Consider the following 27096-nt stretch of genomic DNA (forward strand, 5'->3'; position numbering starts at 1 on the left):
GAGAGGCGACGGACTCCCTGTTACCGAGACAACGCGAGCAGAGGCACCGGCGATTAAAAAGTAGCCAGCCTCTGCTCCAATTCACGGCTTACGGTTTCTAGGGAGACCGGCGGCTACCTGGAAAGGCTCCCGGAACAGGTGCTCCACAGGACGTCACCCTGACTTCCTGACGCCACCCCGCGTACGCCGATTGGCAGGTTGGCAGCTTGGCTGGGCGCTGTGCCCACCCACTCCCTGACACAACGCCTGCTGCTGTACGTGTAGCGCATGTGCGTATTTCACGCTTACGGATTTGCTGCGTTGTGCCATACTAGTCGCAGGCGCAAAGTGGTCGTGATCCTTCTGTGCTGTGCTTTGAGCATTAGCACTTATGGCTCAATTGTTATAGATTTTTTTTAATGTGGGAACCTACTCCGTTTTTTAAGGGGACGAAGATTTTGGTAATGTGATATTTCTTACGTGCACTGAAAAGGGCTTGAGAGTGAGGAGTGGGCACTTTTACTTCCTCTGAGTAAAGTTTTTTTTCCATTGCTGGTGTTTATGACAACCGAACCCCTACTTTTGGCCTTATTTATTGCCAACAAGACTGGGCAACGGATACACACTTTTACAAGAGAAAAGAGACTGAACTGATCTCTCAGCCTTAATATTCCTTACACTCAAAGACACAAGCCAGCATTTAATGGGAGTGCTGAACTTGTGAGGTAGGTTTTGTGGTGGTGATGTACCTATCCCAAGCAGGAATAAGACCCCAAACTCGCTTCGCATACATGCACAGGGCACCACAAGTCAAGGGCCAGGATATAATAGTGAACCTAGTAATGAAAGGCTTATAGCACAATTACAATTGGTGTTCTCTACCACTGTTCATGAAATGGACTTGTATTTGGTCTCAGTTCCTCAAGATGACACAGATAAGGTCAGCCGCAGCCTTAAATGATCTGCCTCCTTTATGGATAAAAAGAGATTGGCCCAAGATCATTAAACTAGGTGAAAAGAGAAAGGCACCAAAATAGAATAAAGAAGATGGAAAATAAACACTCTGGAAACTTGGGACATTTAATATACAGGTTCTATGAATATATATAGAAACAAGGATAGGGGTCCTGTGAAGACATTTTAGGGACAGGAAGTGGAGGACTTATGAAGATGTAGTGGGTACGGTAAGAAAAGTCTCTTTGAACAGAGATGGCAGGGGCTGAAAGCAGGCCCTATAAACTTATGACGCAGAGTAGATGTTGAGACTCTAATAATACACAAAGAGGAATCTAAACTATGCAATGGAAAATTACCCATCGCTGTTAAAATTTGAACTGTTCAAATTGGGACATGTGTGCTGAAAAATAGAAAGATTTCTCACTCTCAAAATGAGTCTGGTGTTTGGAGTTTGGAGATTCGTGTTTGGAATGTTTAAAACAGGCATGTCCCCTGCAGGGAGAATGGGGGTTGCACTCTGATCATGGGTGCCCGCCTGCATGTGAAACCGGTATCCTGACTTTTATTTTGGCCCTGACGATATGCTAATCTAGCATGTGCACAGAGGACTAGGCCTGTCCTTGACAATGTGAGATCCTGTGACCTGGATGGACACACCAAGCGTGTCCTCACAGAGGCAGTGGACTACTGTCACCATCCTGGCAGCATCAAGCAAAGCAGTGGTATCAGCATACTTTGTTTGGTGATTTATGGTTTGACAACTCTTCTTAGGGCTCGCCTGAGACAGCATGTGGACCGTCACTTGCAACTGATTTTGTTTACTTGCGAGGGCTCCTCTGTGTTGCATTTTTTAAAAATATAACGTGAAATTGGAGCAGTTTATACAAACACCAGATTGTTACACAAGGTCAGATTAATGTTTGTTGTTGTTTTCGTTATGCTTTTGTTTGTCCCCTCCCTGCTGTGTTGTTGCTTGCCCCCTCTCACCCTGCATTGTTTTGCTTGCCCCCTTTATTGCTGTCTCCTTCACCCTCCATTGTTGCTTGCCCATGGTGCTTTCCCCTCTCTGTCCCATGTTTTCTTGCTAGCCCACTACCACCCTCCCGTTGTTGCTTGCAGCCTCCCAAACTCCTGTCATTGCTCCTGATCTCTTGTCTTTGCTTGCACCTCCCATCGTTGCTTCCAACCTTCCCATCCCACCAGCAAAAAAAGCATTGACAAAGCCAGTAGGCCACGTCTATGTGACCTATTGCCTTTGTCAATGTTTTTACCTATGATGCACAGCAACGAAGCTGCTCCATGGCTGAAAGTTTTGTTTTTTATAAAAGGGCTATGACGTGGCCTGAGCTGGCAGAGAGTAGCTTTTTTTTTAAATTGCTGGTGGTAGAGCAGAGCTGGAGGCATTTACATTCTTGTGTTGCTTGCCCTACCTCCCTCCGAGATGGCTCCCACCCTGCTCTTCCGTGAGCAATTTAAAATAAATCATTAGGATGCTGTCATTGTTCACCACGTAATAGCACATTTTTTGACATAGGAAATTTCTTGCATAGACCAACCTATTGGCTTTGCCAGTGCTTTTTATGTCAGTGATAGGGTATCCACAGAGCCCTCTTGTGTAAAGTTCCACTGTTATGTCAAATCCAGAACCTTTGGCTTCCACTTCGTGTGCATGTTGAGTGTGTGTGTACAGTGAGCGTGTGATACCCCTTTTGTAGTAGGGCTGTTTGTGCATGTGTCAGTCTGAGTACTGAAGTCAGTGGGATTCAAATTGGCCCTAGATTTGGCGTGGTCCAAGTTGGCAGATGAGGACAGCTTTCTTAGGCAGTGCTTGTGCATGCCCTGCATTCTTATGGTTAGAGGGTAGATATCCAGACACTATAGTGTGGTGAGGTGAGATAGGGCTTCCTTTAGAAATTTCATGATGACTTTGTTAGCAAGGGCCTGCTGATGAGTTCTTCCTGAGCACTGCTGATGGTACGGGTGAGAAGGGAGAGACAATAATTTCAAGGTGGGAATGTTCCGAGTTCGAGGCTGCCTTCTTGTCTGCCCCTCAAGAAGGCTGATGAGGTACGGAGAGCTCACGCTTCATTGTGCCCCTGCTTTTGCTACTCCTTTATTGGTGCGAGACCCATTGCTATCTGCTGTGAGAAGCATCATTTTACAGTAAAGATGTGTCTAGAGAGCTGCTTGCTAATTACATCGGAAAAGATACCACCCCCAAAACGGGTTATCAAGCACGAGACAGTAGAACTGCATCCCCTCTCTGGATAATGTGTACATGAGTGGGATCCAAACCACCGCACTTTGTTTCAGTTCCATGTTCTTCATGACCAAGGAAGAGATTGTAATGGAAGGGACTTGGAGAACTGCTGTGTGACCAGTGCCATTTTCTGCCCGACAAACAGGACGGCACCTCACCTGAAATGAGCCCTTTCTGCTGGAGGAGCTGAGGGCCTTCCTAGTACCTAGAAATCTGGTTGCCTAGAGAGGAAAGGAATCTACCTGGCCCTGTGGGAGGGGAGTCTGTCAAGGAGGAGAAGCCCAGCGTGTTCCTGGCTCCAGGACGACGCAGAGAAGCAGACTTCTTGAGAGTGCCAAGCCAGGAGTGCCTCCTGCTTTGAGTGGGTCTCCCAGTCTCTCTTCGTGTTTCGGCTGAGAAGTGCACTCAAAAGACTGCACAGAGTCAACAACCATTGTGTCCGCCTGGTATCTGCTGCAAGACATGATCTAGTGATGCCACTGTCGACAGAGGGAGTTGCAGCGTTGAAACCCAGGTAGAAACCTGCCAGCCTGGGCAGGCTGCCACTGCCTGCGATGCATCCCTGCTCACGGATTGACCTGGTGGGGCCTGCAGCTGCCTTGCCGTAGGAGGCACCTACAATCCGATCGCTTGGGAGATGCCAGATGTTCTGGTTTTGGTGCAAGGAAGAAGAGGTTTGCAACCAATTTCTTATATTATATTTGGCAGAACCAAGTTTCAAGAACTCATATCCAGGTGTTTATCTGGCAGTGAAGTTGAGGTACAGAACGAAGACTGGGACATCTTTCTTCTTTTGACATAGCATAATCACAGACATGCAAAGATTGTTTTATTTCCTAACTTCAGTGGCTAAAACGAGCCCCTGTGAGAACTGAATATATTGTATGAAATCATTCGGTTCTTCCAGTTAAACCAGCAACAAAGTGGACATTACATTTGTTACGTGGAAAATGTCAGCCGTGGCTCTTACGTCTGCTAAATGAGTCCAAAACTGCAGTCTTCCTCTTTGATGGAACTGTTTAAAACGAACAAATGCCATGTTCATACCAAAGCTTCACTCGAGTTCCATCTGAGTTAGACACTGATTTTAACTGTTATTTTAAAATCATATTTTGGATCTTTTGCTAGACATCAGCAGATGACTAAGGTAGTAATTGGACAGGACAACAGACTTTAAAAAATCGGATTTAATAAAAGATTTTGTCGGTCAAAAGACAATCTGCAAGCGACGAATAGCGATTTGGGGTGCCGTGTGCCTCAGCCCTTGCCACAAGAAAGTGGCAGGACATGTTCCAGCAGAGTATCCGTGCGTGAACCTCGAAGTGTGGCGGACAAAGCAGCACTATTCCCCTCTGGCCATATGGAAAGTTTTCACATGGCGGATGACAAGGCATACATTTACCAGTAATTACTGCCTAGATGTGCAGTTGTGGAAGGAGGCCAGTGTGGCCCAGGCTGCTATTTGCAAACATTTTCAATACGGAGAGTCTCACTCCCAACTTTTCAGTGTTTTGTGCTACTTGCTAATTGAATTCAATGTATGAAAGACCCAGTGCGGAAGCACCAAATGATACTTACCTGTAATCACAGTTCTTTAGATTGAGCATCTTTCGTAGATTGACGATTACACCACCCGACTTCCAGTATAAGCTTGTCTTTTTACACACTTTATGTGCCTGTAAAAATCTGAAGACTCCCCCTTGGGTTCATGGTTCAGGTATTTTCTCTTCATTGTCTGGATCATAGTGGCATAGTTTAATGTACCAGGAATTCCAAGCCGCGTGACAGAGAATAAACAAAAATCACGTGAATCTTTGTAATATACCAACACCCGAGAACTGTAATTACTGGTAGGTAACTTTCTGTTTTTTAAGAGTGAGGAGTGAAAATGAAGAATTATGTTCAACCTCTCCAAAGAGTTTTGGTGGCCGTGCCAAACATTAACTTGCAGTCCATTTGCAATGGATAGTGCTTCGGTTGAGTGACTGTCGCCGCGGAGGCTGTGCAAGTTCAAGAGGCTGTGGGAGACAAATCACTGTTGTGATTTTGACCCAACTAGCGAAGTTACAGGGAACACTCTTGCAGAGATGGCAAATCGCTGTTGGCTCAGAGTATTGAGAAAAACAGACACTCAATTTGCATATGCTCCTAATTTATCTTAATGGTGCATTCCTGAGATAAGAAGGGTAACTTCGACTGCCAGTAGACGAATTTGGACAGAGGCTGGCATTGCTTAACTAGGGTATTTATGCATTGATACAGCATGCCACTCCTTCCAAACATTCAAGCCGGAATATCTGATGCCTATGGGACAATGTGTACAGTTTAATGCAATAAACTAGTATTGTTAAAAACATTTTTGGCCACAGAGCATTGAAGCCTGTTACCCGTAGTCATGTAGCGCATGACATTATGCTTGACACTGGTAGGGCCAAGAAGGCCGTCACCAGATTATATACTACTTTGATACAGATGACCAAGCTGGACTGTAGCGACTTAAATTCAACATAGGAGCTAGACTTGAACACTGAACTGTCAGAGCAGAAATGGGCAAAGTTTTAGCTTGCACCAAAACGATATCAAGAAGTGCCCGCTGTACATAACTGACTCAGTTATCTAAATGTCTAAATAATGTTTCGAACTATCCCAGAAAGTTGAACTCCTAGCCAACAGATGTTTCATCTCAAGGTAAATATACCATTGACTTAATCGGGGATACAAAATAAGTCACACTCTTTCATTGTTCTACCTACTCCTAACATACCACAGTGGTGAATGTTGGTTATTGTGAAAACCTGGTATTCATCCTGATTCCTACACATCCAAAAGAGCGAACCCCAAACTGAAACGAAAGGTAGAGCATAGGTGCAAGGTGTTAGTTCCCCGTACAATGGTAATATAGTATCTGAAACCGTCCAACATTACCATTGTAACTCCAATGTGAGCAAAAATGTGAAACAAAAAATTAAAGTAAAGATGAAAACATCGCAATCCATATCCTCATCCTGTGAGTGCACCAAACTTCCCGTTGCAAAATCTCAACCTCCTCTCTCAATGCCGCCCAGCGCTAAACAAAACTCCCCATGTAACTTGTGCTAACGACCCAAAGAAAAATCCAGGTATAAAGTCAAGTGTATATTTTTTACTTCTTAATTTTCCTATAAAGACAAAAAAAATTGCTATATAACCCAGTTCTTGCAAAAATCTCAAACATACCATAAATGTTGAATTAATACCATGAAACCTTACTGAATCACTTCATATGGCCGCCAACCCGTATATCTGGCCAGTTTCCAACTTTATAAAAAATATCTGTAACCAAATATTAGATTCACATGGTCATTACCAGACATAGCTTCCCCCAATATCTCTATGGCCTAAGTTAGCCAATATTAGTGCTTTTCCTAAACACAACACCCCAATTCTCAACTCAATACTATCCAACGCTTCATTACTTCGTAAGCCAGTCAACCTATGCCCTAAACATGGACTGATCCCACAGTTCATTTCCATAATCATGTGCACTAAAGTTAAAAGCACTGACAACCGGGAATCGTTGTAAAGACCCACTTAAGTGTAGCAAAATACATTGTAATATCATTAATCTTTGCAGTCCCTGATTATATCTAAATCTCTAAGTTAATTACTCTATCTTCATGGTTAATTAACCATGTGGAACATCCCTCGAGTGTTCACATAATCTCATAATACATCAAGATAGCCTTAAATATGTTAACATCTTGTAGAAACAAAACATCTATTCGTCCAGTAATAATCAAGTATCCCGGTAAATACACACTTAAACATATTATTTCTTAGTTCAATCGTGCTAGTCAAACCCAATTCTCAGAAACACGGGAAAGCATGTCATGAACCACGTACATGGATTATCGATTATAAATCAACTCTCTAAGCCCAGGTAAAAAAACAACCCCCAGTCCTGGGTATTTATACTCCATATTCAGGCCGTGATAATGCTACCTATTGGCTTAACATGATCATATACGAGCCAGTTTACCGCAACAGCCAAAGTCCCAAAAGGCATGTTATAATCCATACGAGCCTCTGCAGCGTCAATCAGATACATAATTGTACACGAAAGAGGCTGCACATAAACCACCCCTTAACATAATGACTTACCTTTGAACAATCGTAGAAGGAATGGAGAGTGCTCCGAAACAAACAATCTCGGCGTGCCACATCCATGCCTCTTGAAATCCATTTTTATACATTCGTTTAGAGTAATGACACCGAAAATGGAGTACCATATTCTAGGCATCTGCAACCAGTGCCATCTCAGTAAGGTTAAACTTATGATACTACAATAATATAAAACAAATGAAGAATTACCAAAGAGCCAGACTATAATCATTAACACAGTGCATCAACTCTGCCACTTTTCTATAGATATTATTTGTGGGCCCAGAACCCCACAGGAATGCACAACACCTCGTGTTACTAAATAGAGTCACAATATCATCTTTGGGCAAACACATAAATATACGCTGTTTAATATCGTAAGTATTTGAAAGGTGAAAACGCTAATCGTCATAAAAGTTTGTATTTATCTACGGTCCAAGCAGGCTAAATGTTCTGATTTGACTGCCTCTCCCGGAATCAAAATGTGCAAAGTACCTGTCCCACAAAGATATGTGCGAACGCATCCAAAGTTGTAAGTATCTAAGTTGCCCATAGTAAAATAATAATCGAATACCGTAGACCTTGATATGTCCTAGCATGTACACGGTGAGCAGCATAGTATGCAGCAGTCATTGCAGCGCAAGACTGCTTACGGTTAGCAGTTTCACCGTTTCAAAGTCTGGAAAATCCCAGTGACAACAAGTAAGTCTGTTCAAACTGCAATTTGGCCTACTGTGCCACCCCAGTTTGGACCCAGCCATATGCAAATGAGTCTTGATCCTGCTTCTCATGGGAACAGTGAATCCCAAACTGTCTGGCCAGGTCCTCCCTGGACTGGAAACAAGCATCCTGGGACTGTTTCGGGGTATCACCCTCTCATCAGCCAGGCTAGCTTGAATCCAGTGGCACAGCGAGCAAACGACCGACATCTGGGCATACCTTTGGCCATTTAGGGCGAACATAGCAAACACAATAAGATTATGGACGAAATGCTGAAACTTTTCAACCACTTGCCCCCGGTCAAGAGATATTGGTTTAAACCCTCGTTCTTTTGCTCACTATGCCAGAACTTCCTGGGAACCGGTCTGGGGTGGCTTGTTTCTGATCCAGGGAGGACCTGGCTTGGCAGTTCAGGCTGGACTGTTCCCATGAGGAGCTGGGTCAAGACTGATTTGCATATGGCTGGGTCCAAACTGGGGTGACGTAGTGAGCAAAAGAATGATCAGTTTAACCAAGATCACTTGACTGGGGGTGATTGTTTGATTTATTCATCCATCATTTGTTGCCACAGCATTTTTCGTCCTAAGTGGGATGGGTACGCCCAGACGTGAGTCCCTTGCTCACTGTACCACTAGATTCAAACTAGCATGGCTGATAAGAGGTGATGTCCTGAAACCAGTTCCAGGATGCTTGTTTCCGGTCCAGGGAGGGCCTGGCTTGGCAATTCAGGGTGGACTGGGTCCAAACTGGGGTGGCATAGTGAGCAAAAGACATGGATTTAACCCAGATCTCTTGACTGAGGTTGAACGTTTGAGTTATTCAGCATTCCGTCCATCATTTGTTGCCGCAGCATTTCTCTTTTGTATGAGCAGTATATATCATTCTCATTGGTTCGATTTTTCCAGTGAGGATGTGCATAAGGTAACAAAGAGAAGCTAAATCAAATCTAGTGATTCATGTACCTCTATTACTCCTGTTTCCCAGTTTCTGTTTGAGGAGCACATGGAGTGTAAACCATGTTGACTGGAGTGAAAGGCTTGTAAAAAACAGCAGATTATTGTCTGAGGAAAGTTTATTGCTTCCTTTGTTGGAGGGAAATGCAAAAATATAAGGTGAGTCCTACCCTCAATGAATAGATGGAAGTACCAAAAAGGAAGTAACTTTACAGATATGAACTCATTTGAATTTCTAAAATCGATGTCAAACAGTGTGCATGTGATTAGCATGTGGGTCTGTGTCAGTGAATGCTATGTTATACAAGATATCCAGTTATTAAAACCCTTTTCTTTCTGATATCCTTTGTTAGCTTCCTGGAAGTGACCATGGCACTGAAGGCGAGAGCTCTTTACAGCTTCCAGAGTGAGAATAAGGAGGAGATCAACATCCAGGAGAACGAAGAGCTCCTCATTTTCAGCGAGAATTCCCTGGATGGATGGCTTCAGGGCCAGAATAGCCGCGGTGAGACTGGTCTCTTCCCTGCCACCTATGTGGAGATTCTACGTTCAAGGGCCAGCTCTGGTCACCAAGACTATTCAAGTTCTAATTCCAGTCACCCTAACTATTCCAGGTCTAATTCTGGTCATGCTGAAAATTCCAGGGCTAGCACCAGCCGCACAGATTATTCTAGAGCCAGTTCTAGTCATACAGAGTATTCCAATAGCCCATCCAGCTCGCCAGCGACTGAAACCTCTTTTTGCCAACAATCCTCCAATACCAGCTTTTCCAACCAGGGCAGCTTTGAAGACGACGATGATGATGACTGGGATGATTGGGATGATGCCACGGTGGTGGATGAACCCAGGAGCACACCAGGCACCAACGGTCACCCCACTCATCACCAGCCATACCTGCATCCCAATGTGAATTACCGAAACAAGCCACATCTGGAGAGACAAGACAGCATTTCCAGCTCTAAGAGAGGCAGTGTGGTTGGGCGCAACCTTAACCGCTTCTCCAGCTTTGTGCGCTCGGGAGTGGAGGCTTTTATCCTAGGGGATGTGCCTATAATGTCTAAGAACACTGAAACCTACTGCATAGAGATGGGCCCTAAGGGCCCTCAGTGGAAACCCAGCCCTCAACCTTTTGTCTGCTCAGTCCAAGAACCAACCAAACAGACCAAGTTTAAAGGAATTAAGAGCTACATTTCATACAGACTGACCCCAGGCCACACCAACACGCCTGTGTATCGGAGGTACAAACATTTTGACTGGCTCTATAACCGCCTGCTGCACAAGTTCACAGTGATCTCCATACCCCATCTGCCTGAAAAGCAAGCCACAGGTCGCTTTGAAGATGACTTTATTGAAAAGCGGAAACGAAGATTAGTACTCTGGATGGACCACATGACCAGCCACCCAGTGCTGTCCCAGTATGATGGCTTTCAGCACTTCTTGACCTGTTCCGACGACAAGCAGTGGAAGATGGGCAAGCGTCGTGCTGAGAAGGATGAGATGGTGGGGGCTAACTTCCTGCTGACTTTTCAGATCCCCACTGAGCACCAGGATTTGCAAGACGTGGAGGACCGGGTAGATACTTTCAAAGCTTTTAGCAAGAAAATGGATGACAGTGTCCTGCAGCTCACTAATGTAGCTTCTGAACTGGTTCGCAAGCATGTTGGTGGTTTCCGCAAGGAATTCCAGAAACTGGGCAATGCCTTCCAGGCCATTAGTAACTCTTTTCAGCTGGATCCACCCTACAGCTCGGACACGCTCATTGGTGCCATCTCTCACACAGGCAAGACGTACGAAGTTGTCGGGGAGATGTTTGCAGAGCAGCCGAAAAATGACTTGTACCACATGCTTGACACTCTCTCTCTGTACCAAGGACTCCTCTCCAACTTCCCAGATATCATACACCTCCAAAAAGGTAAGTCTGATCCATCTCTATCTCATTCATACAGACAGGGATCTGTCAAAATGTACATTTAGTCCTGCAGGACACGATTTATGTAGCTTGAGCTATATTTACCAATGTATGAAGTGTAGGCGGCCTGGGAGTCCTAGTATGTGTCATATTCTGGTCAGAATTGCAATATTTTAAAGTGAGTGAAGCTGTAAATCATGAAACTTTAATATTATTTTTCTCAGCTTACATGAAACCTCCACCACACTTTCTCCCCTGAACCTTTCTTTGTGGTGCATTTGTCGGTATAACTGGTTGGGTGATGCCACACCTGATACATGGGCTTGATTTCCTCTGCGGTTGTAAACATTTGCGGTGAGGCAACTGCATTGCTTGGCAGACAGGCTTGCACCTGCGCATTCTGAGTTGTGGACATAATGTTCCGCCCCTGGATTTGTTGACTTCCACAGGCTTACGTGCCATTGGAGCTGGGGCAGGTGGAGCTCTACTTGTGTCTGCCTAAAAACACTGGCAATGTACTACTTTCCCATTTCTAACCTGAGATCAAGTAAAGCAAATCTGATCATAAAAGTAAGACTTAGCAGCAAAACCAACACAGGCAAATCTATTCAGGGCATAGGGGGCAAGTTCTGGGACTCCTTATGCCCAGATCAGGGTAACCAGGCAAACCTGACAGCTTTAAAAAACAAGCATTGGCATAGCCAATAGGTCTCGCCTTTGGGACCTTATAAGTGTTTAGCCATGCAACAGTTGCATAACTAAACACTTATAAGGTCCCAAAAGCGAGACCTATTGGCTATGTCAAGCGGCCGTGTGGCCGTGAAAGTGAAAGTGATCGCAATCGCGATCAAACATCAAACGGCAATGCGGCCGCGAAAGTGAAAGTAATTGCGGTAAAAGCGCGCGCGCGCCCGCGCACATGCACTGTAGCTCTAGGCTGACCTGGTAGCATTTTTTGGAGCCCTCTCAATAAGTCTCGCCAGACCAGCGCATGCGCTGGGTCAGGCGAGACCTAATAAGTTTGAGTCCATGCCTCCTAACAGAGGCTTCTCCTCCCCACAGACACTACTGTGATTAGTCCCGCCTACGAAGGGCACAGCACCTCAAAATGCAGCCTGACCTCCTTTGAAGTTTGGCTCCAAGCACACACGGACACACTCATCCCTGTCCTTTTACAACCTTCAACTCATCAGGAAGGGACCATCAAGATGGACTGAGTTTCGGTGGACTGGCCAGTGCATTGAAAAGGCCTTGCTCATAGGTCAGTACTAAATTAAGTGAATGAAAACGCAGCTCAATAAATAATGTGTTTACCTTAGTATGGCTGCAGACGACCCACTCTTTACGTGAATAGGCACACCCCCAAATTTACTTCGGCATTTTTCATTCCCCAGTAGAGACCGCAGGCAAGGGCTCCTGTGGGATGACGGATAAGAGACAATTATTGAGCTGTTTTGGTACTAGTCAATGACCCGTTTGAGTCATAAAATCTCATTAGGCATCCACAATCTGTTATGATGAAAAGGGTATGCTGCTATTTTTTTTTAAGCAGAGTACATGTTTTGGAATAGATTTTCAAATGTCGCTAAGCCCCCACCATGCTGGTCAGGGAGGTGGCAGTTCTGGAAAACCAAAGCTATATTTCTGATAAGTCGATGTGAGTGAAAAGAGAAAAGTGATGGGTGTAGATGGTTGAATTAATCTTCACCGCCAGATGGCTGCTCTCTAAGTTCGTTTCAGTCCTTTCTCTATCCTCGTATGGTTTCCGAGCTGTTTTCAGTCCCCTCCACACCTTGCTCTGACTGGTTTTTTAAGACCCCCCCCCTTTTCCGTGCTGTGTTTAGACCCTTCTCAAGCTCCCCTGGCTGCCCCAATCCACTGTTTAAGACTCTCTAGCTGTTCCCTGCTGCTGTCTTGCAGCTGTATGGTCACTTCCAATCCTTCTCTGTCTGCTCTCCTGTGTTCTTGCAGATCTCTTTACATGCTGGCTTAGCTGTTCCCTGTGTGTTTATGCCATCCTGTGTATACCTCTGCTCTACCTGGGATTGCACAATGTTGCAGGCTCCAGTTCCCATGGGTCGGGTGTCCATTTAGCCTTTTAATACCAAGCTATCTGCTTTCTCAAAAGAATAGATGATCACCAGATTCGCGAGTATAAAATACCTGCACGCGCGCCTCCATTGATTTGTCTTTGAGCGAGAGCAGAACAGGTAAAATAATATGTCCATTTATCTGGGACCCAGCCTACCATGTACCAGAGAAATCTGCAGGTGTTACCAGGATATTCCCTGGTATTTGGAATTGCTCAAGCCTCGCTGGGTTTAAATGGGCGCAGAACAAATATTGACAAAGTCAACAGTACAATAAGGTTTGTGCCCACATTTGTTTGAGTGTGACTTTATCATGTGTCTAGTGCAGCCAGACACACAGTTAACACTGTGCTGTTTGCATCATGTGTTTAGCCTAAGCAAACATGCACACATAGAGGACTGAGCTCTGTATCTCAGGACTACCCGTCAAGTGAAATGTTTCCTCTTAATTCTTGTCATGCGATAGAAGGTCCCTACTGTGAGTACTGCTGCTACACAATCATGTCCATGGATCTCCAATGTTGGTGCCAAGCCAAATTCTCAGTATATTCCCCAAAAGAACACAATGAATCTAAATATAAATAATTAATTTGGCCAGTTCTAGTGAAAATCTGGCATGCCTTTGGCCATTTTGGACCAAAATCTCGTTGTGCGTCCAGTATTTGTATTCCCTTTCGTTGATGTCCTTGTGCCGGTTTCAACACCCGCACACCTCTGCGTCTTCTCTTTTGAATTCAATGTCTGTCTCCCTCTGGACTTATTTTGAGTTGAGGTGAGGCATATAGAGCCCACCGTTGCCACTGCTCGACGTTAGGCAACGACAAAAAATGAAGACGTGATTGACATAGGTAAAAAAAAGCCAGCTTATAAACAGTGTGTTCAACAATCTTGAACAGCAAACAAAATTGACCTCCGCCACAGGTCTTTCACAATTGAAGGATTCGATGGAGATGGAGCTAAGCAGATTTGACATGTAAACCAGGACGATTTGGAAATCAACCTTTCGCTGTGCCTTCTCTGCATACCTACACGTTTCCCATGTTGTACTTCAGTGCATTAATGAACAAAAGTTTTAGGCACTGATAAGGGTAGCAAAAAACCCGAAAATGAGTACAAAAGCGTCATCACACTTGATGCTCTAGGTCCACGTATGTTTTGTGATCAATAATCCCTTCCCCAGGGCATCATACAGTTCAGACAATAAAGTATTGGAACATGAGCTAATCAATTCTTCTATTGATAGCTCACTGCCGGGAAATAGGTTCCTACCGATCTACGCACTGACATTGAGGGTTTTAATGCACTTCTACAGTGGGGTGATAGTGTGACACTAATTGGAGGCCAAATTTGGGAATACATTTATTGCAAGAAGCGAACAAAGAAGCGGATTATCAACAGCATTATGTCATGTTCCAATACTTTGTTTCCTTTAAGAAGTGATTCTCAGTTCACCGCAACTCTGTAATGTATCACTGAGGCCCCCGCAGGAGATTTGTTGGAGCAGCAAGTTCAGGCATAGAGCACCCACAGTACGTGATCTCCCCTAGATGTTTCCTCATTTCAGAAACACTCATAGTTGTATGCACTGTCTTTACATCACACACTTTTATTTTGGCCTGTAGAGACACTGTCCGAAGTGAATATATGATGCAAGCTAAAAACCATTTTGTCTAGTGCTGGAATTACACCAGCAATCACCGCCGTGATGCAGTGAGAATTTATAGGTAGTGGGACAGAGGATAATTTGATAAAATCTTAGTTTCAGTCCTGTGGGCAATGAGAGATAAGTAAGCTATTTGTGCATTATTTATTGACTTAAAAGCTGTATTTGATAGGGTCAAATCGTAATAAACGGGGCATCCCAGAAACCCTTCTCTGTGCAATTCAGGGCGTTTACCTGGATATTTGGCTGTGGATAAATCTAGGGGATAACACCAGGCTGTCCCCAAAATCAATACAAATCAAAGTATGTGTATTAGCATCACTTCTCTTTAATCTGTTTGTGGCTGATGTGGATGATATGCCAATAGGGAGGGACCCTCCTCATCAGTATATTGTTATAGTTCTACGTAGAACATTCTTGTTTTTTTCTAATTGGACTCTCACCCACAATGTGGCATGTTTCATCAATGAGTCATCACCCAGTTTAGTTGTATACCATCGGGTGGACTCAACCCCACTTTTGGAGACAGAACTTACATGTAACTGAGAGGTATGGACTGTGGACCAGGAACTGTTAAAATGTCCGAAGGAGTCTGTCAAAGTTGCTTTATTTCATGAATAGTTGGGCACCCTGGGCAGATTTAAAACAACACTAGGGGACGTGTAGGAGGGACAGTGGCTCCCTCGTCCTCTGGTCATTATGATTCAGCTGATAATATTGCCAAAAAGTTCAATCCGCCTTCTTCAGGACTTAACCAATTGTTTTCTTTCCCTCAATACCTAGTGGAGCAACTAACTTTGTTGCCAAGTCCCCATTTCCATCCATTCATTCATTCACACCACGTCCTCTGTGTTTCACCTGATTCTGGTTGTTCTTTTTGTACTCTAACCGGGGACTTCCCGGCATATTATTCAGGGTAGGGAATCCAATTGTGCTAGGCAGGCAGCCCTCGTGTCACGCCTTCATCAGAAGGCATACTTGGTGGAGTACCTGTTCAGGTCCCGTAACTCCTGAATGATTCAGAAACACTTAAAATCATTCATTACTCCACAGGCATGCCGATGCAGATGTGAGACGAGGCATGCCTGCCTGTAGGAATGAACGTTTTGGCAATATTACAGGCTGAAACATGTTGACTAGAGGACGAGTGAGCCATTGATCATTGCTACACCTCCCCCAGTTGTTTTAAATCTGCCCAGGGTGCCCAACTATTCCTGAAATAAAGCACCATTGACGGAGTCTTTAGGACATTTTAACAGTTCCTGGTCCCGAGCCCATGCCTCTCAGTTAAATCAAAGAGCTACCTCCAAAATTACACAGAGTGAAGACTCAATGATGAAGCATGCCAAAAAGACAAATGTGGGTGAGAGTCCTTTTAGAAAAACCAGTATTGTTCCCCTCAGAACTATAACAATAGGCTGGAGAGGGAGATCCCTCCCTATTGGCATTTAATTATAGTATGCGGGGAATCGAATGAAATCTCCCCTATATAATTTTCCTCTCCCTCTGATTTGATTGGTGATCTGGATGATATCCTTGGTCTAGTCCAGATGTCTCCAACCAGTTGATCGCGAGCTACAAGTAGCTCACAGAAACCTTCAGAGTACCGCCCAGCCTCGAGTTCATTTTTAACTAAGTACTGCAATAAATAAGTGTTGCATTTTCCTTTCAAAGTTAAGGAAAGGCTATGTTTAGTTTGTTTTTATCCGGCTGTAGATAGCAGAGTCTGATAGTGAGCAGTGCTCTACTCAGATTTATGACCCATGTGGGCCACAGAGGTTTAGAACTGAAGTACTGATGTATTTAACTCTTAAAGAAAAGCCGTTCTCAACTAAATATTGGAGCATGAGAACATAATTATATTTCTGAATGTTTTTAAATGAGAGAATATTAACATGAAGAGGTAACTTGATGATTAAATTACCTCTTTATTTAAATGTTCTCCCTTTTTCAAAGTGTTACGGTCACAAACAGCAGGCATCTTGCTCCCAGTGGCTGGTAGACATGTTGCCATATTTATATCTGAAAAATACAGCCACATTTTATTTCTTTTTTTAATGGGAGGAATTTAAAGTGCAGAAAAATGTTCCTTGGTATGAACATTTTTGCAGGAATTTTTTCTGCACTATAAATTTCTCCCTTTATGGTGTTGTACATGTAAAGGTGCCACATATGGCGAAAGGTTTGTCCTGTGTCACAAGTACATACATACAGGCTCTGTAATCCGTACACTTGTATCCCATTTATTCACAGACATGTTCGTCAATCCCGATAGACCGTGCACTCACTGACGCTCATGGCAGCACTATCATAGCACCCCAGTATTTTGTTTAAACCATAGTATCGGGCTCCATAAACATTAGGCTTAAAATCAATTAAGCTGGTCGAGGATGTGTTTGGTAACAATGCGCAAGTTACTTGGTGTTACACCTGGCACCCTGGTGTGGGTCTCCCTTCCATTTTTTGCTGTTGCCTTATGTGTTTTTGCTGGTATTAGATGCTCAGGGCACTGTGCCACTGCTGTCCAGTGCCACAGTGCAAGTGCTTCCTATTGTAAATTGATGTATGAATTTGTGATTCCATGATTGGTTGATTTGGTTCACCTGTCAGACCCTAGTACAGTGCACCAGCAGTGCCCAGGGCTTGTAAATCCAAATGCTGCTGGTGGGCTTGCAGCACTAGTTGTGCCACCCACAGAAGCAGCCTATAAAAGTGTGTAAGGTCTGCCATTGCAGAGCCTGCATACAGTCTGGTACTGTCATGCTGACTGGGCAAGTGCACCCACTTGCCAGTCCCTAAACCTTCCCTTTTCTTCATATCAGACACCCCTATGGTAGGCCCAAGGGCAGGGTGCATTGTAAGTATAAGGTAGGACATTCCCTGGTGTGTGTGGCATGTTCTAATAGTGAATTACAGCCATTTTCGTTTTTCACTATTGCAAGGCTACCTGTTCTGCATAGGCCACAACGGGCAGTTTGATTATTACATCTTATAATCCTAACTGACTCAGGGAACATAGTAGAAATTCGAATTTAGTATGCCTGAATGATAAAATACATCTTTTAGTGAAGTTGGTTTCAACATTCTGTGTTGAAAATGCCACTTTTAGAAAGTAGGTATTTTCTTGTCTAACCATTCAAACCTGCCTCTGCTAGGCTGTGTATTCCTTGTCTGGATTTTGAGTGACAGGGCTGGGGAATTCCAGGAGACAGGGGGAGGTAGCCCAGTGGTGAATTGAGAGATCTGCGCCTAGATGGGAGGGAGGAGTTGCACCTGGGACCTGAATAGGGCTGTGCCTTCCCTCCACAATGCTGGCTCCACCTCCTGTGGTGCGTCTCATGTCTCTGCCCTGCACTCTGAAAGGAAAGAAGGAGTCAGGTAAACAAAGTGCTCCAGGACTGACCAGAACTGGTTTGAACAAGGCAAAGGCCCCTCTGCCCTCAGAGGACAAAGGATTTTGGGGTATTAAGTATTGGGACCCTGATCCCAAGAATTTAGATCACTTTGGGAAACAAGAAGAAACCTCTGCTGAGGAGAGGAACCAAGAAGAAACTGAGGAGAGACTATCCCTGAAACTGGGGGATTGGCCTGCAGGGGTTGCCTGCTGCCAAAGAGAGGAGAAAGGAACTTGGTGTGTACTTTTGCTCAACTTGCGAAGGATCTCCAAGGGCTTGGAAAAGAGCTTGCCTCCTGCTGAAGTGTCAGGGACAAAACACTTCAGCCACCAGCTCCTCAGAGTTCTTTAGAAGTGCCTGCTGCTGTTTTTGGGCCTTCTGAGGGACTGCGTGTCGCAAGGAGCTGGAAGCGCGACTCAAGAAGGAGAAGCGTGCCGCCGTTTGAGCTGTTGTCGTCGCATCGCGTAAAGGGTGTCGCCGCTGCATTTGTCGCATCGAGCGGAAGCGTCTCGCAACATCGGAGAAGAGTGTGGCCGCCAAAGCCGCTGTCGTCGCATCACGTAAAGGGGTGTCGCCGCTGCAGCTGACGCATCGAATCGAGTCTTCTCGCAACATCGGTGAAGCGTGCCGCATCTGGAAGATCTTCACGTCTTTATTTCTTTGCACCAAACTTTCATCGCATCAACATCGTTGCAACACTTTCATTGCCCTGCGTGTCGCATCTAAAGGTACATTGACTTAAAGTGTCGCATTTAAGAACTAAAAAAGACTTAAGCTAACTACTACCATTTTTAAAGTAACAGTATTGTGGATTTTTGTCATTATGGTCTTGTGGTAAATCTATATAAAGAATACTTATTTTTTATATAAAACCTGTGTGGTGTCCATCTGTAGTGTTGTCACTTGATTACTGTATGTGTTCACAAATGCTTTACACACTGCCTCTGAGATAAGCCTGTCTGCTCGTGCCAAGCTACCAAGGGGGTGAGCAGGGGTTATTTTAGGAGTCTACCCCCTTACCCTGACTAGAGGCGAGAGTCCCTATTTGTCACAAGTGCATACCTGTGCCAACTAGAGACCTCCAAGTCTAACACTTGCCCTTAAGTAGCTCACAATGATTTTCACTGATCAGAAGTAGCTCACATTACAGTAAAGGTTGGAGACCCCTTGTCTAGTCCATCAAAACTTAGCAGGAGACAAATGGGCTACCTACAGTATGCAGAAAATACAGTTCTGAGAAAATTAAAAAAGTGCCTCGATCTAACTCAGTGCGATGCCTATCGGGCAATATTCTCACTGCCAAGAAATGCATCCCTGGCTCAAATAAGAGTAGAATTTAGCTACTTGTGACAGCATAGTGCAGTGGAAGCATCACTTCTAAAGCTTTGGTGTGCACTGGAAAAAGCAAACCCAGGAACACTGATGGGCCAAATTTGAAAAGGTGCTCTCCTTCACGAAAACCCAAAAGACAATCCCTGGTTGTCCTTTTCAAATAAATCTATTGCCACAATGATAGAAAAACATCAGTGGGATTCCTAAATATCTTCCAGCGAATTTAAATAAAGGCTCAGTCATTCAAAAACGATAAACTTGGTCACCACATATTAGATACTTATCTCTCTAAGACTCCTCAGAGCTACTTCATAGAGTCATTACCTGTTGTCTACAAAAGCAGGTGTATCCAATTAAAGTTTGGCCTCATTAACAACAAGGAGTTTGATCCTTCCAGGAAATTGTTAGGAATGTAGATTTCGTGGAACTGAATCAAAATTACTTTAGCACATATTGTGTATGTGCCCCACCCTGTTGGCCCAAAACAATGAATTAGATCTTACAGGACTGATTCAGAATTACTCTGGCACATACTGCTTACTTGACCCGCATTGTTAAGCCGATCAAAGATGAGAACCACTATCCTCGTTAAAATAGAGGGTTGCATCTGTATGGAAGCAATTGGGCATGTATTAACGGGTCAGAACTTGCAGCTTATGCAGAGATCAACTAGATTTATTAAAATTGATGAAACATTAATATTGAACATCAATCCTAATGGACACTATCTGAACAGGCATCAATAGGCAGTGATAGCTCTGTGGACCACTCAACCTGTGACTAATGATTTTATAATACCGATTTTCTAGCTTCTGTTGTCAGGACCAGGTTCATGTGTTTCAGTGAAGTTGGGAACTCAGTTATCGCCCCACAGGAGTCTTTTTAAAATATATGATATATTTTGAGTTTATGTCAATGCACTGACTCAGTCTATTATAAAGCATAATACAAAATTACTTGGGAATGTAGAGGTGAAAGAATGTTTACATATCACTAATAATCCAGCTTTAATACTAAATGTTGGACCAATAGATGGTGAACAATATAATGAAAGTGCAAGTTATTGTGATCTTATATCACCACTGACTTGTAGAATCTGAATTAGCTTTTATTATCTAAGCAATAAACATTTAAATAAATCTAATCCACACCTTCTTCCTCGTCATCTTCTTGGTTGTAACCATTCCCCTGTGACCTCTGTGCACCACCGCAGACAATTACTGCATCATCTCCTACGGTTACACAATATAGTTCCCATGTAGGATTATGCCATCTGTATTCAGAGATACTTTGTGGTGTACCTGCCTGCAGTTCTGCTGATATTCTTGTCAGCATACACGACATTGGTGAGATGTCGCCATCATTGCTTCTCAATCACCTTTGGAACTGCTCTGCTAGTGTGGTCTTCCTGAATGACGCTACTGTACCCTACAGATTTGCAGCTATTGAGTTGTCATCGGTTATTATATAGTCGACGCATTTAGATGAGACTTCTTGTGTTGACTTTGAAAGGGAGATGAGGGGAAAAGAACTGCTCACGAATGTTGTCTTTCTTAGGTTTGTAAATAATTTCAAAATGTATAGCCCTGAAGCTAGAAACCCTTTTACTTCTTTAGAGAAACTGTTTTGGCTTTCAGGTTGTTTTAGGTGGTCACAAGGGTTAGATGAACTGCAATAATCCGACCCCCCAGGATATAGCGGCATGGATTCGCAAATTTAGCGGCACAAATATGGAAATTTAGCGGCACAAATATGGAAATTTAGCGGCATTTTTGCGGCACTTTATTTTACTCATAAGCATTCATTTTCAGCCTTAAATCAATGGCTGTAAGAGCAGGAGGGGGGGGTCAGAGGGTGCTGGCGAACGAATCCTTTGTTTGCCGCCTCACTCGGCCACAGGTAACAGCGGGGGAGGGCCAACGCCTCAAAAACTCGTGCCGCCCGGGACAGGCCGCCCCGCAAACCCACTCCTCCTCTCTTGCTATGCCACTGATAGTGCAGTCTTGCATCAGGCAGTCATTACACGGGAGGAGCATGAACATTCCTGTGCACCCACCCATGTAATTTCACACAACCCTCATTTACAAAGACTTGTACATAGGCTTAAGTCAAAATAGTGTGCCTACCCAAGGCTGGTGTAACAGGGAGAAACAACTTCAGTCCTCCTTTTTACTTCCTCTTTATATGTGTGACAAAGATGAAAGCTTCCAAGGGTACCTCTTCCTGCACAAAAGTTATCCTGACCTTAACGCAGGTGTCCTTGCGACATGCCTGAAGGGTGCCTGTGTTGGTGCTAGGCCACCACAAATGCGCCAACACTAGGTGAGAGCAGCACTGTGCCATACCTTTGAAAATACGGCACAGTTCTGCTCTCTCCCTTTCACGCAACGTAGTACAGCAACTTCACTTGCTGCGATACGTTGCGTTGCTTGAAATGTTAGTAAATATGCTCAGCCCCCATGGTTCTTTCCCAACAAACCATGAAAAATTCGACCAACCAGTAGAAAGAACTCTTTGCCATTACAATAAAGTCACAGACACCACAGAACTCAGGATCATATGACACTAGATCGTGAGCTTATCACCTTTAAGGATGGTGGCAGGGGTGCAGGCTTCACTCCATTCACCTGTTACATGCTTGGATTGACACGTAGGAGCAACCTCTTCCAGTCGTGTGCAACACCAACACATTCCCACATGTGTTAAACTGCGTTCCATGAGAATTCATCCCAAACTATCAATGACATCAACCTTCAGCATCCTAGCTCTCACTCATTTTCACTCCCCTACACGCGAATGGCACAGTAACATTTGGCACAATAAAAACACAATTCTGGCCATTATGTATGATATAGGCCACTCTGCCTATAACTTAAAGATTCAGCCCCCCCCCCGAATTTTTTTCTTAACCCCCCCCCCCCCGAAATTTGGCTCTAGTTGCGCCTCTGCCTGTGGGGGCAGAACATCATCAACTACGGGATTAGGTCCAGGGGTTGTACATTGCCGATTTCGCAGGCACGTTTGTAAAAATTGCGGCATTTTTATAAAAGTGCCGATTTCGCGGGCACTTTTGTAAAAATCGCAGCATTTTTACAAAAGTGCCGATTTCGCGGCAAACCGCGAAATCGCGAAATCGCGAAATCCTGGAGGGTCTGTATAGAATGTGAAAGAGTTAAAATGTTTGAAAAGCCCTGAAAAGAACCTGCAAGATCGCCTTCTCTACTTTGGAGTAAACTGTTTGTTTGTCAACCAGAATATGTGGTATGTAATTATTTTGGTGGGTGCATCTCGCTTTAGCTCTTATTGAACCTTCTAGGGCAACAGAGCAATTAGAGTCCACAGAATTGCTGTGGCAGACTGATGGCAGGGAAAGGACAGAGAGGCCATACAGCAAAGTGGTACTTCTATATGTTTCTCCTTCTGCAACGCCTTTGTTTAGACATACATGTCGAGATGTGTGTCCAAGCAAGGAAGGGGCAGGTTTGTCACCACTACTGGAGGGCTCTTAGAACGTGGCACTGCAAAGCCAACGAGACAACTAGAAAAAGTTATACAAGTTGCTTCTTCCTTTTTTTTTTTTAAACAAATTTTATTTGTCAAAAGAACACATATGATGCAGACCTCTGAATTCCAGAGACAGCTGCCGCATGTCTAATACAAAAGAAACTGACTTTGACCATTTTACTCAATTGAAACAGGAGAATATGAAAGGCGATACATATAGAATCAATCCCTGCAAACACCCAACAACCCCCCCTCCCTTCCCGCCCCCCAGTGCACCGTCTCCTGATTCCGGAACAGCATATCTCTAAACCAAACTGCCATTGCTCTACATAAAAGCCCAGCGTCCAAGATCTCGGATCCTGCCGTGGAAGTAAGGGCAACCAATAAGAGAATGTAGAAAACGGGGGAGGCCCACAGGTCACCTCGAGTCCCGACTCCTACCCTCCCGCGGCGGCTCCAATTCCAAGCATCGATAATCTGCCCAACGCCTCCAGATCTTATAATACTTACGGGGGCACACTCTAGCTTCAAAAAACGGGAGTCTCGAGGCCCATACAGAAGTCCAGACCTTTTTTCCAGGTCGAGACCGAGCGTGCAGCCACTGCCTTCCAGGCTCTGGCTATATCTCTTTGCTAAGGTAAATCCTAGGAGAATAAGGTGGCGCTTATAGATGTTGCCCCCGATCCCTTCCATCACATAGAGGAGGACAAGTTTCAGGGAGTTAGGGAGCTCTCACCCCAAGACTTCAGAGAGGCAGGCCAATACCCTCTTCCAGAATCGTGCAAGCGATGTGAATGCTTCTTCCTTTTAATAAACTGTAATGTATACACTGGGCAGTCCCTATATTATGCTGTAAATAATAATGTGTTGGAGCCCTTTTCTGTCCTTTCCTTCAATCAGCCAAGGGACACCCTTAATAGCGACCCAACTACAGGGCTAGCTCACTGACCTGAAACTGTTCATTGTAACATTGTTACATGGAAACACAATACCACATCAGATTTGGTTATTAATCTCAATCATGTCAAATAAAGACTGAAAATCCTGTCTCTCAAGACCAAAACGCAAAGAGTTGACAGGTTGCGAGAGGTGCAGTCAAAGAAAGACAGGCAGTGACATGTTTAGAAAACAGCTAGGGATGATGGGAGAAAGGAGAAGCAAGCTGAACAGGAAGGGAGGGGGAGTGACAGGTGGGGAGTGATGTGACTGAGAGGACACGTGTGAAGTCATAAGTTGCATTCACCAGGTCACTGTTAGGGCTGTACCTTTTTGTAAGGGAAAGAATACTTCCTATCTGTTGATGTAATGATATTTTGAAATGGGCATTTCCTGTTACATAAATATAAAGCAGGAGAAATTCCTCTACTTACTTGCTTTTCTTCTTGCAATTGCTAACTTTTTATTGGACATGTAAAAAAGCAGCATTTTTCTGACGGTCCTATATGTTGGATTGCTAGTCTTTAAAATAAAGATCAAGTTTACAAAATACCAGATAGGTGGCAACCACACTTCTAGAGTGCAGATCCGAGCAATCGCCTCTTGGCCATGCTTGCATGGCAACCATCGAAATAAATCAGGAAACACATGCCGGCGCATACAATCTAATCTGTGCTGCTATACCTCTACCTGGCAACCTTCTTGACCCATTTTACATAGTCTGCCGCCTACGGTCTGGTCAGAGAGGTAACAGACAGGCATCATGGTTTCCCGAGGTCCATCTTGCGAATAGATTTCTTACATACACATCTCATGCTCCTCGTGTTCCCCCCTCAGGGCTCCCTAGAAAATGTTGGATTCCAGCCAAGGCTACTGGGCTGCAGACTTCACTCTGTGCTCCGGAGTGAAGATTAATATACTTTTTAAGCTCTGGAATTGATATTGCAGACCGCAGGATATGTGCTGGCGCGCATGAGAGCCTCAACCTCTAAATGTGTGGAGGAAAGCCAGGGACACCTGAGCAGGCTGTGTCACGAAGGCGGGGCTCAGCATCTCCTGATAGCACCTGGCTAGGAATGTCTGAGTCATACCTGGTGAAGGTGAGGGAGGAGGGGAGCTGGAGAAGCGTAGGAGATAGGATGACGAATGTCAAAAATCTGCTTTTTTATACAAATTGAAGAGCGAAAAACACAATGCTATCAATAAATAGACTTTAAAACTGCTTGCCTTCATTGGGAACAGCTTGCCTCACTGTGCATATCCAGAGAGAAACACTGGCATATACAAATAAGCTTTCATGTAATAGGAATTTGAACACATTTGTCGAGAAGAGCTGCAGTCCATGTGTTCCAGGTAGCGGTCTACCAGCAGACCTGCCCTCGGCTTGTGCCACCGCAGACACCTGACCCAGAATGAATGAGGAGACTAAGCCAGATGTTACAGAATGCAAATGTGCATATTCTTATACCGCTCTAGCTTTTGTTTAGACTTTTTCTCAATTAATTTCAAAATGAAGTCAAATAGTGACCAGTGTTTAGAAGTCGGGTATCCTGGTTTTGCTGCCGACAATTACGAACATTAGACAAGGTCTCTGGGCGCGAAGAACTAATTTTCCACATTTTGTTCCACCAATGTGCCTTGGAGGGTAATAAGGTTGTTCTGAATCAACCCTCCAGAGTAGAACGAGCCAGGAGCAAAAGAGTCTTTCTTGCCCCCACCCCAGGACTTCATGTGATGACTGCCAGAAATTCCACCAGGAGGGTGCCACTTGAAAAGGGATTCTACTGTGCATCTGCTACCCACAGGGGTTTGTCAGAAGCAGCCATCCTATTTCAGCATATCGTTGTGAGTGTAAACAGATGTAGAGCTATTCCTTTTCAGCCCTGCCTGAAACGTCTAGCTAGTGCCTAAAAGGGTATGTAAGTTCATGAATGAATGAGTAAATGGTTGAGTGTTTGAGCAGTTTTTGAGTTAATGAATGATTGTAGTGGATCTGCAGATAGATGTTTATAGGGAAGGGAGGGCAGAGTTGCAAACCCTGACAGGATTATCTTGGGGTTTTGCTATCATTGCCCTTGGTGCATCAGGTATGCGTCTGCCATTGATGTTCCCTGGCACTCGAAAACTTTATAAAACTGTGATGTGTCCTTTGACATGAACATACTTCCTTAACTGAGTGTTCTATCAAGTTTAAGTGCACTAGAGGTGTATATGCAAAGTCAAGTCTTGCACACAAACTAATTGCGAAAAAATATTTTCTGTTGAAAACTTGGATTAGGAGCAGAGCCCAGAGTTATCAATTCCTTCTTAATTGAGAATTTAAAGAGAACGGACTCCCTTTGTAATTGCGCTGTATGTATGCAGGTAGATTTGCAGCGTGTACGTTTAGGGACAGAGCAATAAGGCAATGTACAGAAGTGGCAGGGAAATTATGCATCGGGATAATTCCAACTCGGGCAGACTAGGAGGAAGCAAGACGAAGGTTTTGGAGAAAGCAAAAGTGAGGAGAATGAGAGATGAGATGAGGATTAGGCCAACAGTAGAGGAGTAAGGTAGGGAATCTTGGGACATTCTTGTGTCCATGTACTGAAATTGTACACTACATTGTGGCATTGTGCTGCAGCATGGTGCCTTAAAGTGACAGGAGCTAATTCTTATTTAATGAGGCTGGTGCTTTTCTAGGTCAATTTTCTGATTTATTTCTAGCACGATGAGAGAATTAGAGGGGTTTTTAACCTTGTTAATTGGTTATTTCTTTTTCTTTTCTCAGTGTTCTTCTTAATTCTATTTGCTAGAATTAAAACAAGCATTTGCAATGCAATAGGTCTCGCAGTTACACGAGTTTAAGCTATTGGCATTGTAAATGACAATGCCTTTTAATTATCTTTTTAAAATGAAAACAAAAATAAAAGGCATTGGTATTTTCAACGTCAATAGCTCAAGTCTACTGGGAGCTCTGCAGTGGAAACATTAACTCGCTGAGCATTCTCACTGGGAATGTTATCTAAACATGACTTACACACAGATTAATGCAACAGGTGCATTTACCCCTCAGGCATTTTACTGGCATTGGAACTTGTAACCTGTGGGTTAGCTTAAACATCTCTGCTACAGGTGCATTTACCCCCTCCGCTATTTTACTGGAATTGTAATTTGTGACCTGTGGGTTAGCTTGAAGACATGTGCCGCAGGTGCATTTATCAACTCAGCTATTTTACTGGTATGAACCTGTAAACTGTGGGTTAGCTTAAATATCTC

General features: G+C 44.1%; 1 protein-coding gene across 3 annotated transcripts in view; it reads left to right on the forward strand.

The window, feature by feature from the left end:
- Window positions 1-27096, forward strand: part of SNX33 (sorting nexin 33) — a 136892-nt gene that overhangs the window by 20631 nt on the left and 89165 nt on the right. For all 3 annotated transcript variants that reach the window (XM_085643847.1, XM_085643845.1, XM_085643846.1), the window contains one exon: window positions 9363-10921. In XM_085643847.1, the coding sequence (XP_085499973.1) occupies window positions 9379-10921 (1543 nt within the window). In that variant the 5' untranslated portion in view covers window positions 9363-9378. The remainder of the gene's footprint in view (window positions 1-9362; window positions 10922-27096) is intronic.

This window comes from Triturus cristatus, chromosome 3_1 (assembly GCF_964204655.1).
Source record: "Triturus cristatus chromosome 3_1, aTriCri1.1, whole genome shotgun sequence".
Taxonomy (NCBI): Eukaryota; Metazoa; Chordata; class Amphibia; order Caudata; family Salamandridae; genus Triturus; species Triturus cristatus.